At 38.3% G+C, this 13,899-nt stretch overlaps 3 protein-coding genes across 6 annotated transcripts; 1 reads left to right on the top strand and 2 right to left on the bottom strand.

Moving 5' to 3' along the window:
• Positions 1-4,145: 4,145 nt before the first annotated feature.
• Positions 4,146-6,089, top strand: LOC104810039 (peptidyl-prolyl cis-trans isomerase FKBP20-1). Of its 2 annotated transcripts, none has more exons than XM_010536214.1 (6): positions 4,146-4,286; positions 4,879-5,012; positions 5,219-5,352; positions 5,432-5,511; positions 5,631-5,723; positions 5,830-6,089. In XM_010536214.1, the coding sequence occupies exons 2-6, from the start codon at positions 4,904-4,906 to the stop codon at positions 5,984-5,986; spliced, it is 573 nt and encodes a 190-aa protein (XP_010534516.1). In that variant the 5' UTR covers positions 4,146-4,286; positions 4,879-4,903; the 3' UTR covers positions 5,987-6,089. The 2 variants fall into 2 exon arrangements, with proteins under 2 accessions (XP_010534516.1, XP_010534517.1); XM_010536215.1 differs by having other exon boundaries at positions 4,882-5,012.
• LOC104810038 (E3 ubiquitin-protein ligase SDIR1) lies at positions 6,021-8,751 on the bottom strand. 3 transcript variants are annotated; one of them, XM_010536213.2, is made up of 9 exons: positions 8,554-8,751; positions 8,099-8,184; positions 7,928-7,982; positions 7,776-7,828; positions 7,438-7,666; positions 7,216-7,330; positions 6,967-7,012; positions 6,425-6,535; positions 6,021-6,333 (listed from the first exon to the last, which is right to left on the bottom strand). In XM_010536213.2, the coding sequence occupies exons 2-9, from the start codon at positions 8,174-8,176 to the stop codon at positions 6,205-6,207; spliced, it is 816 nt and encodes a 271-aa protein (XP_010534515.1). In that variant the 5' UTR covers positions 8,177-8,184; positions 8,554-8,751; the 3' UTR covers positions 6,021-6,204. The 3 variants fall into 3 exon arrangements, with proteins under 3 accessions (XP_010534515.1, XP_010534511.1, XP_010534512.1); XM_010536209.1 differs by having other exon boundaries at positions 6,425-6,553; XM_010536210.1 differs by having other exon boundaries at positions 6,425-6,553; positions 8,099-8,193.
• A 1,298-nt stretch (positions 8,752-10,049) lies between these two features.
• On the bottom strand, positions 10,050-11,547 carry LOC104810037 (aspartic proteinase PCS1-like). The gene has a single exon (XM_010536208.1). The coding sequence runs from the start codon at positions 11,479-11,481 to the stop codon at positions 10,174-10,176; it is 1,308 nt and encodes a 435-aa protein (XP_010534510.1). The 5' UTR covers positions 11,482-11,547; the 3' UTR covers positions 10,050-10,173.
• Positions 11,548-13,899: the final 2,352 nt, after the last annotated feature.

Raw genomic sequence — 13,899 nt, forward strand, 5'->3', positions numbered from 1 at the left:
GAGCAGACCTTATCTAGCCTAAAATCAATCCTTACAGACCTGTACCTATCGATTTCAAGTCTAATACTGACTTCTAACTCACCTAATTCAGCAAAATCCTTCTATTCAGGCCTAACCGGACAGAATTACCGGACTCTATGGACTGAAACTAGGTAACCAAAGTCTACTGCAGATCTAATCTGCCTCTAACTAGGATAAATCGATCTATACAGATCCTAAATACCCTAAACCAGAGATAATACCCTAAGAACCGGATTCTATCTAACCAAATTGAACCAATCAGACCTAAAACCGACCAATTTAAGTCCTAATCAGATAATCCTGACCCTAAACCGACCAATCTAGACATTTTCTAGGCGATACAGACCCTAAACCAGACAAACCCAGCCCTATTTGGACAAACCAGACCCTAATCAGACCTAAACCGGCTCAATCCCGATCTAAATTGACCTAAACCGGACTCTATTGTCCTAAACCAGTCCTAGATTGACCTAAACCGGTATGGGTTATCCCGAACCGGACCTAAATTGACTTGAACCGGTCCAATCGACCCCAAATCGGACCTGAACCGGTCTAATTGACCTGAACCGGTCCGATTTTCCTAACCCGGTCAACTGTTGACCAGAAATTGGTCAACCTTTGACCTAACCCCACTAAACCGGTTCGATTTTAAATCGAACCCGGTTCAATTAGACAATCTCAATTTAACCGGCTAAACCGGATTAAACCGAGAAACCCTAATTTTCGGAAGCTTAGCCGCCGAGTTAACCTGGTCAACTCGGACGTTGACTCACCCAGGGGAATAACTCAGTCGAGACTCGAACGAGTCACGGCCGAGATTCGCCTGAAACCACCGGTTTTCACCGGTTTCCCCCCAGAACCCTAGATCTACGCAAACTGAGTAGTAACTCACCTCTTCGGAGTCTAAACTCGACTGATTTACTCAGTTCGAGTCAGAATCGGGAAAACCTACCTCTTTCCACCGTCGATCTGAGCTCGTCTGCCGGTGACCGTCGCCGATCTCGACTCGAGATGGCTCTTGCTTCGCTATTTCACGCCTGAAACACCTCGATCACCCCGGTTAGAATGCTCAGACCCGTAACAGAACGTACCTCGGACTTACCTCACATGATTTCCACCGCAGATCCGCCGAGCCTCGCCGTCAACCGGGGTCTTGATACCACTTGTAGAGGATTCAACCTCTCGAAACCTCACTGATTCCCTTCGAATCACTCGTTCGAACAAGAAACGAAAGAACATGGTGGAATACGAGTTCAGTACCGAGCTCTAACGCTCGGTACCTACGTCTCGGGAAGAGGAACAACGTTTGCTAGGGTTACACAAAGAGAACTGCCGGAGATCGACCCCAAACCATGGAGAACACAAGTTCACCGATCTAGAGAGAGAAAACAACCCAAAACCAGAAAACGCAAGTCTGAAGACACAAAACACGAATTAGGGTTTCATTTATTACCTTAAACCAAACAAATGACCGAATTGCCCCTCCGCGTTTTGGAACCCTCTGACCGAAACCGAAGCTTCGAAACCTTCTACTCCGCTAAGAGAATTTGCTGAAAACTCAACATTTATAAATAAATCTAGTCGCGATTAGATGCTTTTAACTGCAGAAGAATAAGAAAAAACTTGATCTAGTTATAATTTCTATTAGAGTGTAGAAACAAATGGTTTGCGTATAAAATATTCTTTATCTAACTATCCACCAGGAGAATTAAGTAGTTTTAATTTATCATTATTTTTAATGGTATTCAATGATGAAACACAATGTATATATATTTTAAAATATGTATGGGATTTTTTAGTTTCGATTCATTTAATAATTCTGTCGCTTATTTTTTGTAACTGTTCTGAAATGACGTGAACATACTTCGGAAATTTTTTTTTTGAAACAATGAAATTATTATCAGAAAAATAAGAAATATATTTTAATATTGGGGTATTATTAATCCTGAAATCTTCCGATTCCGTCTTTGGCATGTTTTTTTTTTATAACGGAGGATCTCTAGCTGCTATCATTCGGGCGCGCTGATTAGGTAAACCTTCGGCCCGGGAGCAGTCTTTATATATGGATCATATAAACCCAGAAATTACCTCTCTCCCCACCAGTGAGGAATCGAACACTCAACTTCAAGGTGTTCTTACCCCAAACTTGACCACTCGTCCACGATCTGTTGGGTTCTTTGGCATGTTATACGGAAGAGGAATTCATACACATATTATGTCGATGTATTAATCCAAATACTTATACTATACAGATGCAATCATTCATACGTCACACCTCGAGTTGGTCAGATGTTCTTTCGAGTTGATTAATTTCACTCGAATCATTATACAAATTTGAGCATTGAAGAAGATGACACAATAAACCTATAGGCATATGAATGATTGAGTATAAAATAAAAAAAAAATGCGAAGAGACGAGATCCAATGACATAATGTGCACGAGGTTAAAGAAGGAGAGAAAGCTGCATCATATTAATGAATTGACATGTATGTTCAATGACACACTTGTATATACATACATAAATACATATATATATATATATATATATATATATATATATATATATATATATAAAAAGTAGGAGGTGATGTGTGTGCATTGATGGAATTGACATGCCCCATTTGGGATTGCACCTATTTTCAACGTGAGACAAATATATGTCACACGTATATATATATATATATATATATATATATATATATATATATATATATATATATATATATATATATATAAAAAGTAGGAGGTGATGTGTGTGCATTGATGGAATTGACATGCCCCATTTGGGATTGCACCTATTTTCAACGTGAGACAAAAATGTATGCAAATAGGTAAAGAAAAAATACAAGAAAAGGGTTGAAATAAAGTAAGGAAATTCAAAATTTCATAGAATCAAATAATAATTTTTTGGAAAAGTTATGGGCTTTTGGCGATCTGCTTGATCCACTTTGTCTTTTTGATGTTACCTTTGTTAAGCATATACAAATACTATTGTAATTTTGTATATATACTCTATCGTTATACTTGTTAATACATACAAAAAGACTTTTATTTTATATCTAACCGATTAGCACACACAAAAAGACTTTTGCCTGTGGTCGAGTGGTACCTGGACTGGAAGTGAGGATGTTCCTCCTTCAGGTCAGGGATTCGAATCCAGACATGTGGGGAGGGAGAGGCATAGCCAAAGGCTGTGTGTTCAAAGGCTGCTCTCGGGTTCAGGGAGATGTAGGTTGGGCCAAAGGTTCAGATGAACTTCCTGATTTGACAAAAAAAAAAAAAGACTTTTGCCCTATATCTAAAATCTAGTAAGCAATATTACTATATCAACAACAATATATTTAGATTATATTGAAAATGTATAACTCCAAAAGTGTATATATATATATATAATTCTTAGAGGGCAATAATTGAGAGGTTGGGGACCCCTCGGAGGATAGTCTCCAAATACATAGGCACCATCTTTATAAAAAAGGCCATCAGAAATGTTGAACCTCTTGTGTCCATAATTTTTATTTCATATACTTTCCCCCTTTTGTTAGTTTATTATTCTTCTTTTTTTATTGGACCACACTTATCACTTATCCATCACAACATCACGCGTCTCTTGTATTCATTTCATTTCATACACTAATTGATCGATTTTTTTTTTCCTTTTTATTTCTGCTTTTAGCTAAGGGGTTGTGTAATTTAAAAAAGAAAATATAGTTTGACTAAAAAAAGTAGCAAGGAAATATAATTTATAGAAAATAGCGGTGAAATATATGGTTTCTTTATATTAAACTAATGTAACCTAACATATTGAAATTTATATTTAAAATTTGATAGATTTTAACATGTCAAATCTTGATTTATATTAAAAAAATAATTTGGGAAATTTGATAGTAACGGCGAATTTTGGTGAACCGATGAATTTTGTCGGATGTGACAAATAATTTTGGGCCGGAGAAAAAGAATTTCCAGCCTATAGCGAGCAAACTAATAAATGGGCCCAATTTAGGCCCAATATTATTTGGGCCATTTGGCCAGATGGGGAAATAACATGTCACGCGCCGGCGGAGCGCGTGGGAGCAAGGGCATCAGATTCCTCGCAACCCACCCACAGTAGAAGAAATCGAATCCATGAGATTTGCAGAGACTTCATCCGGACAGTCTATGGCAAAGATCTTAGCGCCGTTTTATTCCCTATCACTTCTTCGGCGGTCTGAACTAAGCTCCTCCGATTCCTGTCGGATCCGATTCCCTCCCTCTTCCTCGGCTTCGGGTCAGTTCGAGCCTCGCCCTTCTTCGCATTTCATCTGAGTTTCTTCCCTAATCATGGCCTAGATGATAGGTTGATGAGATCAATTTCGAAATAAAATCGACTGTGTGATTCTCCGTCTTAATTTCAAGCTTCGGTTCAGATGGTCGTCTGTCGAATGATCCGTTTTGTTTAATTTCAAGATTAAGGTCTAGATGAGAAGTTCATGAGTTCGATTTCGAAAGATGTTTCGTCTTTTTACCGTGTGATTCACCAAGCGTCATCCATTTGTTTGATTTCTTCTTCATGCTGAGCTTGTGCTTCATGAGTTCTGAAGAGGGGAGAAGAAATGCATTTCTAGGGTTGTAGTTATAAGGCAATTGTAGAAATTCGGATATGATACACAAATTTGTATGTGTGAATGTTTATTTTGGCGGAGTAAGCTTCTTTCTGGTTCTTTGTTGGAGAGATGGGGAGATATATACAGTGTGTATATAATCTACTCTTAGGCGGTGTATTAGGACGTATACGGTAGCATATACACTAATACACATGACACACACATATATGTATATATATGCCAATGCTTATACATGAATGTTTTGTGCTGTTAAAGTAGGTTTTGGTGAACCTCCAAAGCCATGGGCGATGTAATTGATTTGACCGGTGATGGTGGCGTCTTGAAGAAAATCATACGGAGCGCCAAACCTGATGCAGTCTCACCCTCGGATGATCTTCCTCTCGTCGATGGTATGTCTCTGGGAATGATCATTGAACTCGAACTTTCGCATTCTTCTGCTTCTTTGTTCCTTTCTTCGAGCCTGTAGGTGTTATTAACCCGAAGCGAAAGTAGCTTAAGGCACAACAATCACTATCTTCAGATGGGGAAGCTTGTTTGTTCTGCTTGGTTCGGGGTATCTCATGGGTTTAGGACATGATATCTTCTGGTTATGCAGTTCACTACGAGGGTATATTGGCTGAGGACGAAAAGGTTTTCGACACAACACGTGAAGACAACACGGTGTTCTCCTTTGAGCTGGGATCAGGCAATGTGATCCGGTCTTGGGACATTGCACTTCGAACCATGAAGGTTGTTTATTCGCTTTCCACGCTTTCTCAGCTCGACTTGATGATCTTCTAGACAATTTAATCCCGCTTTCACTTGTCAGGTAGGAGAAGTTGCTAAAATCACTTGTAAACCGGATTATGCTTATGGTAGTGCGGGATCTCCTCCCGACATCCCGGCAGAGTATGTTCCCGCATCCCGCCGAGGAAAATCTCGATCTTGTTAGCTTTCTGTTTTCTAAAATGACAAATCTCATTAGCAATCTTTCACAATGGGACGTGTCTGTCTGGTCGGAAATGCAGTGCAACATTGATTTTCGAGGTGGAGTTAGTAGCTTGCAGACCAAGAAAGGGTTCTAGCGTGGGAAGCGTCTCTGAGGAGAGAGCTAGGCTCGAGTAAGCGAGCATATTATACACACACACACCCTTACCCTTTTGGACATAACGTCGATAACTCGTGCTGTAGCAAATACATAACAATGCGTAACGGTTGTGGTTGCAGAGAACTGAAGAGACAGAGAGAGTTAGCCTCTGCTGCTAAAGAGGAAGAGAAGAGGAAGAGGGAGGAGGCGAAAGCTGCAGCTGCTGCTCGGATTCAGGCCAAGCTTGAAGCTAAGAAAGGTCAAGGCAAAGGCAAGGGCAAAGGCAAATCCAAGTAAAGATGGTTTTAGAATAACTAAGCAGATGAATTGGATAATAATATGATGGCTATATATTTCAATAGAAGAGGTTATAAAGTCACTAAAGATGGTGTTTCCTTGATTTGGGTTTGAAGTCGGTAGACAAAGCCACAGTAAGACATTGTGCCATTACAAGATCTCCGATCTTTTAAGATCTTTCCACATTGTTCTCGGCATCACATGGATGGCTGTCGGCTTCAAACCATGTCGGAAGCATCCATGGCGTCTTCCCGTTCCACATCTTGCCATCCCGAACGAGCTCTGAATTTACAGACAGGGCATGTCCCTTGTTGCCGCAGCCATGGGTCGATGCAACTTGCATGAAACTGAACGTGCAGAGGAGACTAATTAGGTTAAAAATATCATTTTATTTTACAAAAATAAAATAAAATGAAGAGAGGACAGAGATATACCGACCTGATGCAAGCAAGGCAAGCTACGGACAAGTTCCCCAACGTTCACTTGCTCGAGGCAAACGCTACATGTCAGCTCGTCTTCTGCTCCCTTTTTACTTGAATCTTGCTTCTTCTGCTTAAAAGAACTTACCTTTATGACATGATTTTTAAAGAAACTTCAAGAACAACATCAAAGATAGCTTTTTTTTTTTTCAAAAAAAAAAACACTCTGAATAGCTTCTGTAACTCAGCAATCCAATTCGGTTATAACACATCATGGATGTTTTTAAGGCAATTCGGTTATAATTTTTTTTTTAAAAAAATATCTCAGCTCGCGAGCTTGGCGAGCTAGCTCGACGGCGAGCTGGCTCCTCATCGAGCTAGCTCGTTAGGTTCGTTTGCATGTTGGCTCAGTTCGGATCGTGACGAGCCGGTAACAAGCCAGCTCGCGAGCTTGTTTTGACACCCCTAATTTTTATACACTGTTTCCAAACTTGAAGAAAAACTCTAAAAGCGCCTAACTTCGAATCTTGTAGAAAGGGAAAGGGAAAAAATGCAGTTTACCTCAGTTGAGGATGATGATGACGCCTGCTGTGCCAAGGCGCAACCGCTGTCAAACACAGAAATTGCAGATTTAGATAGTCAAGGATCACCCGAAAAAAAAAAGCATAACAAGACCAAAAGCACCCTCAGTTGCTATTTTCATTTTGTACTCCAATAATTTCACTTGCTCTCTCACAATCTCGACATTTTTCAGCAATGATACCCGTGTAAGATGGGTACGAGAAATTCTTTGAAGTAAAAGTAGCTCACTTTTCAGGACCCGGAACCTTGTATTTGTGAACCGGAAGGGCGTTTATCTCTTCCTCGCTCATAGAGGCAGTTGTCGGAACATTATCAGAATCAAGCGCCCTTAGAGTTTCATAATCTGCAGCAGCACAAATTTTCCATCAGATTTCAACCGAACGAGTGAAGACGACGATATAACAAATATAGACTTCAAAAGGCTAGCAGTTTTTCCGCTAAATAGCAGACCAAGGTCATCAAATTCCCGATCGAGAAGAGCAAGCTGGAGCCTGAGCCCTTGGAGACGCCCTCTGGTCGCAAGAGCAATGGAGGGTGGCATATGCAACCGCAACTCAGTATGGCTGAAGAGGCCACTTGCAGCAGCAGCGTGAGCCTGAGCCTGAGCTTGAAGTTGTTGACATGTCGCATACATTCTAAGGGTCGTTGCCATCAAAAATACCCCAAGCACAAGCCAAAGCTTACAAAAACACGCAATGTCAGATCAATACCCAAGACTCTAAAACCTCAAAATCTCCAATCAACCGAAAGGAGACGTGATTCAAATGTTATGTGATGATGAACACTACCAGAAAATTGGGAGGCATCTGATGCGAGTTGAGAATCATGAATAGCAAAAGCACTGTAAAACACACACCGAACAAATAATGCATCGAAAGGTAATGAAAATGGATCACAGAAAGCAGAGAAAGGAAGCTGCATTGTTACAAAGTCATATTACCGGTTACGAGAAAAGCAAGTGAGTTCGAGTTAACCGGCCGAGCGGCATGAATACGCTGCATTGTTCCCGACAGCAAAAGTCACAGCCATGAAACATCATTAGTAAATTATGACAACACCATGGAGAAACAACATCTTCAGTCATCAAAACATATACGAGGAACATACATACCATAGCCCGTCTTTCGGGTATAAACCCAGAGAAGCCGCTTTCTAAATCTCCTCTACTTCCGCGGAAAACAAAACTCATCTTTACACCTGCGAAGTCTACTCGATCAATTATCACCAGGTAACACAAACCCAGACATTATAAGTGTAGCAATTGTCAGAGCGCATAGGCAAAAGTTTCACAATTTGCAGACGCATACATCAACACGGAGCCCCAAATTCTACCCAGATCGACGTCATCAGCCAAAAAGCCCTAATTCAATAAGAACCCAGAAACCATCTCGATTCCATCAACCACGGAGAGGCATCGATTTCGAACAATGACGCGAATCTCCCATGAAATCCAACGATTGGGACAGATAAACAAGAGGGTATTCGATTAAACGCCCGTAGAGGAAATATTCTAGGGAAAAAACGGAGAATCGATTCGGTAAACAAGATATCGGAGGAGGGCTTCACCTGGAGGCGGAGAATCTACGGATACGAGTGGGATTTTCTCAGGGAGAGGAAAGGCATAGGGAGGAAGACGGGTGACGGAATCGGGGGAGGACCAAGTCGGCAGGGACCGGGTTCTCGGTGGCTATTCCGCGGAAAGCCAACGCTTTCCTCGTGGATTTTGTTTTCTTCCCCCCGATCCTGACGATGATGTTTGTCTCCGTCGGCCATGTTCACGTGATTAAGCAAAGCACTCTCTAAACGGCAGCGTTTCATCTGTTTTTTTAAGTAATAATGGATAAAATCAGATGGTATTTTGTATTTTCTTTTATAATGGACCGACAAGTGGCAACTGCGTAAATTACAAATTTCATGGCAATCAAAAAAGGAAAAAACCACACAGTCATATCTTCTCAAACGTGAAGAGACTTATACGTAGGATGTCAATTAAGCCCAAAATTCGAAATTCAGTTCGAATCCGTCCGAAAATAATAAAGATATGGGTCTAAAAAATATAGGCTCATTAAATTTCGGGCTTTCGAATCTCGGACTAAATGGGTTGCGGGTCGGTCGGGTATCGGACCGGGTTTGAGGCCCATTAATTTTTTTCTAATTTTTTTTCTAAACCAAAATTTTATCTCTCTATGATTATCTTAACTTCTTTTTAACCATATTACACCATTTGATAATCATTTTTTGTATTATTTTTTTTACTAAATCAAACCTAACCTTTGCTATTTGATTAAATTTTTTTGTTTTATATTTTTTTCACTCTATATTGATTTTGTTTCGTACTAATAGTTTGGATTTTGTTCTTCGATGCACTTATATAAACACATGTTCTATATTTATATATATATGTATCTTTTAACCAAATGACGAAACTTTATCTTGGATCCAATTAACACTTTTTAAAGTGATGAAAACTTTTATTTTTTAATCATATTACATCATATATATATATATATATCAATTTATATTTTTGAAAACGTAGAAACTTTTAAATATATATTTTTAAACCTTTATTTACATATGAATATATTGATTCTTTTTCTATATGTTTTAAATTAATTACATCATATAATTATCTTTTTTATACTATGTTTGTTTTTTTTAATATTTTACATTATTATTATTATCGTAAAAAAAAATATTTTTATTTGATAAAAAAATCCGAAGCCTGGTCTGAATCCGCCCGAAGTCCTATAGAGCCGAGTTTCGGGCCATCGATCCTAGACCCAAAAAATAAATGGGCGGGCCGGCCCGATCCGAAAAATTCTAGGCCCGAATTGAACCCGACCCGGTCCGATCCACCCATTTTACACCCCTACTTATATGACCAGTCATATAATATGATATATATATATATATTCCATCCACAGATATAATTTCGTCTTCTAAAAAATACAATTCAATTTAACATACAGATTGTAAGATTGGGTTAACGAGTTTAAAACGTAAAATAAATTTAAGAAGAAATAGTCTTAATAGAAAAAAAATGATTTTATTTATTACAAGAATAAGACATAAAAAATCCTATGTATCAAAATACGACAACTTTTAGGACATCCTACTTTTAATCTAATATATAGAAATTCAAAGTTAAATAATTAAAAAAAAAAGTATATTTACGTAAGGCGGAATCTAAACTCGCGACAGGAGCCGTTGACTTGCAAGATCACACTTGACCTCAGCAAATCCAACCCTTGAATTCGCCAAGTCATATTCCATCCACAGATTCTGTTGGTGATGATGACCAATCACAAACGCTTCCATTCCCAGTAGATCAGAGTTCCCAAATGTGAAGCAGTACACCTGATTATTCCCTCCCGACCCGTTTACCCGGTACAGCAGCTTTTGACCCGACACCCTCATCTCCGCCCCGTTGAATATCAAATTCACGTCGGGCAGCGATTTGTAATCGGGTTGACCCGACTCCACCCGGTAGCAGAGGTCCATGGCCCCTTGGAACACGAAGTTCGGGTCGTCCACCACTCTCAGGACTCCTTCGGTTTGTTTGAGAAATTCGGTTCTCAGGGCAGTGTAAACCGGTCCGAGCAGGAACGTGAACTGTGTACCGGAGTCGACCATCGTCTGACCGGCCCCGGTATGATCGGGTACGAATGCCGATTTCGGTAGAGGAAGCAATTTCGACCCGACCCGGATTCCTTCCAATCGGACCGTGTACGCGACCCGGTCGAAGTACGGCAACGGCCTCGTCTCCAGAACCAGAGGCGTGTACTTCAGAGACCCGAGCCACGAGAATCTCGCGTCGCCGAGAATCAAAACACCGGTCGAGTCGAGGCCCGAGATGCAGTACGAGAATCTGGAGAGACCCATCTGGTTAACGAACGACAACGCGCCCCGGTTCATGCCCATTAAACCGGTGGTTTTCCCGTCCTCCTCTGAAGTGGAGCTAGAACCGGAGTCCATGCACCCGAACAGCGTACCGGGTCGGGTCTTGGACCCGATTACGAACGTATCGCGAGCGAGGTTGCCTTCGATGGAGGAGGCGTCGGCGTAGGAGATCGCCACGTGGCAGAGCTTGGTCTTTGGGTCGCACGAAGGGGGTATGTGTAAATCCCGGGTCCGGGTCGCGCAATCGGGTCGAGAACAAGGGACGGGTAAATACGAAGAGGACCGAGCCGGGTCGAAAACGGATCTCAAGTTGGGAGCTTTTTTGCAGTGAAGCCATGAGAGCTCGCTTCCGGTGTCGAGAACCATGGAGGGGGGGGAGCCGGCGGCGAGGGAGACAGTGAGGGAGACATTGTGTTGGAACGAGAGCTTGTCTGAAGAAGATGAAGCAGCAGAGAGACGGTGAGGGAAATTCTGGGTTTGGAGAGGGAAAACAAGTGTTTGGCTGGGAAGAAAGTTGCAGAAAGTTGGAGGGAAAGTGAAAAGGAAAATCGAGATTTGGAGAATAATAGTTGCAGGAGACGATGAACCCACCATGGTTTTGCGTAGTTTAGTCTTTGTTACGTGCTTACGTCTTTGTTATATAGCGATTGATTTCCCTTTTTGGTAATTTACTGATATAGAATCGACATATTTACTTTATATATTCAAATCCAATCTTTTGATTAATATAAAATATTACAATATGGAAATACAGAGTCTGGCATCTTCGAAGATATTGTTCCTTTTGTAAGATGCAATTTTTTATATCTTGTAATTAATCCTAAGATTTTCGCAGAATGAATAGTAAATTGGCACATAGGTGCAATTATTGGTATACATACATATATACAACGTAGGTTATCATATATATATAGTGGTAGTACTCTGCAAATATATGCCCCATCCTAACATTTTAGGTTAGAATCCAGAATTCTCTTTGTAATAAAATAATATGAACGTCTAACTAATCTATCAATTTTAATTAGAAAAAAACAAAACTAATATCTCGTTTTTTTTTTGTTTTTAAAAAACATGACAAGTGAAACACGAAGCACCATTAACATTCCATCATATAAAATAAAAAATTATAACATGATGATCCGTTCGGAAAATACCTTTCCGCCAACATAAATACTTTTGTCTCTTATATATTTTTTTTTTTTTTTTTACTTGATAACGATACTTGACGTTAAGGGCGCCCAAAATTTTCCAAAATTCTTCTTAGAATTTTTATTCACGAAATTATTATATTTATGTATTCCTAATCAAGTTTGAATAATTTTACGGGATTTTTTATTTTGAAAGTCGAATATATATATATATATATATATATATATATATATTTATATTCGTTATATATTTTTAAAATAATAAAAATATTTATATCTAAATTTGAATAATTTAACCACTAAAATTGACACGCAAAATGTATATCTCATTCCGAATTCGAACCTAAACTTAGAGAAGAGTATTATCTAAACTTCTCTTATTTTTTATATATTAGTATTAATCTTGGTTTATGATATCCAATTAAAAAAAATATTTATAGTTTACAATATTATCGTTTTTATTATTTCGGCTTGCTTTTGTCATGGGTAAATTACAATTTTATCCTTGCTATTATATTATCTGGAGACTATTTTTTTTTTCTGATACCTGCCCCTCTCCCCATCTTTCATCCCTCTTCGATTCGAATAGTCTAATTTTTTTTTAATACCGACTGATATTCATTCATATTTCACATCACCTTTTATTTGTTTAATCGATCTGGGTTGGTATATATATATATATATATAATATAAAATAAAATAATTAACATCAACTTTTAGTCTCTCTTTTCTTTCTGTTCCCACCTTCCTCGACAGTTGAATGTTTTGAAAGACTTGGAAAAAAACCGAAGAAGCTTTTGATTACAAATAATATATTTTTTTTTTCAGATGATATGTTTTTTTTTGTATACATACAATAATATTAAAGATATGCTTAAATTTATGTTTGTTAATATGTCAACCTTAGCGGTCAATGAAAATTATGCATCTTCCGGTAGACCAACACTTTATAATGTATTATGTATACGTGTTATATTTCTCCTCCCTTTTTTTAAACATGAATGAACTTGTAAGGATATTTGTGGAGATAGTATGAAAATTAAAAGAAATATTTGATTTTCTAACGGATTGTGCTTAATGTTTTTTTTTATAACTAGAATGGTTCTCCGAATTTTCAACCCGATTAGATCCACCATAAATCCGAAACCAACCTTTGTATATAGACCATTTTAGTTCAGAAATTATATCCATTTCCACCAGTGAAAATTAACGTGATATTGATATATATATTTATTTTTATATATATATATATATATATATATATATATATATATATATATATATAATCATAAAAGAAACTAAAACACTATTATCGATAAATATTTTCTGTTAACCCATGCAAGATAGCAGAAACAAAAATAAATCAGGAAAGCAATATAAATTTAATAATTAATTAACACCTAATGTCGGTTCGATTTCAATTAGCAACACTTTGGTTACTATATAGTTTATTCTATTTTTATTTCGTTATCTTTCATATATAATTTAAAAGAAAGAGGTAACAACGCGTAATGGTTCTTTTTTCTGATGAAATTGTTTTTGTATTCGTAATTATGGAATTTTTAAATTGATAAAAATGGGCCAATCTTTTAGGTGGCAAATGAGCATTTTCCTTTTTTTTTTTTTTGTCAAAGTTGGCGGAAGGTCGGGACAAAGTTTTCGGTCGTCGATCAGATTGAACCTGGAGACAACCCAATGAAGCTTACCAACTCCTAAGTGTAACCAATTATATATATATACACACACACATATATACACGCACACACAATAGAATATAATTCTAACAATGGACGAATTAGTTTACATTTTTTTAGAATGTATTCGTGAATTGTGTTTTTTTTGTAGGGAAATATTCAATATATAA

Source organism: Tarenaya hassleriana, unplaced genomic scaffold, assembly GCF_000463585.1.
Source record: "Tarenaya hassleriana unplaced genomic scaffold, ASM46358v1 Cleome17, whole genome shotgun sequence".
Taxonomy (NCBI): domain Eukaryota; kingdom Viridiplantae; phylum Streptophyta; class Magnoliopsida; order Brassicales; family Cleomaceae; genus Tarenaya; species Tarenaya hassleriana.

Bases quoted from the DNA above. Each gene is read 5' to 3' on its own strand.
- LOC104810037 (XM_010536208.1), bottom strand. From the start codon at position 11,481: ATGGTGGGTTCATCGTCTCCTGCAACTATTATTCTCCAAATCTCGATT.
- LOC104810038 (XM_010536209.1), bottom strand. From the start codon at position 8,176: ATGAGTTTTGTTTTCCGCGGAAGTAGAGGAGATTTAGAAAGCGGCTTC. The intron at 7,331-7,437 runs GTCTGCTATTTA...GTGCTGCTGCAG, and splicing joins TCGGGAATTTGATGACCTTG to ATTATGAAACTCTAAGGGCG. The intron at 6,334-6,424 runs GTCGGTATATCT...CTGCACGTTCAG, and splicing joins GCTTGCCTTGCTTGCATCAG to TTTCATGCAAGTTGCATCGA.
- LOC104810039 (XM_010536214.1), top strand. From the start codon at position 4,904: ATGGGCGATGTAATTGATTTGACCGGTGATGGTGGCGTCTTGAAGAAA. The intron at 5,013-5,218 runs GTATGTCTCTGG...CTGGTTATGCAG, and splicing joins TGATCTTCCTCTCGTCGATG to TTCACTACGAGGGTATATTG. The intron at 5,724-5,829 runs GTAAGCGAGCAT...TTGTGGTTGCAG, and splicing joins GAGGAGAGAGCTAGGCTCGA to AGAACTGAAGAGACAGAGAG.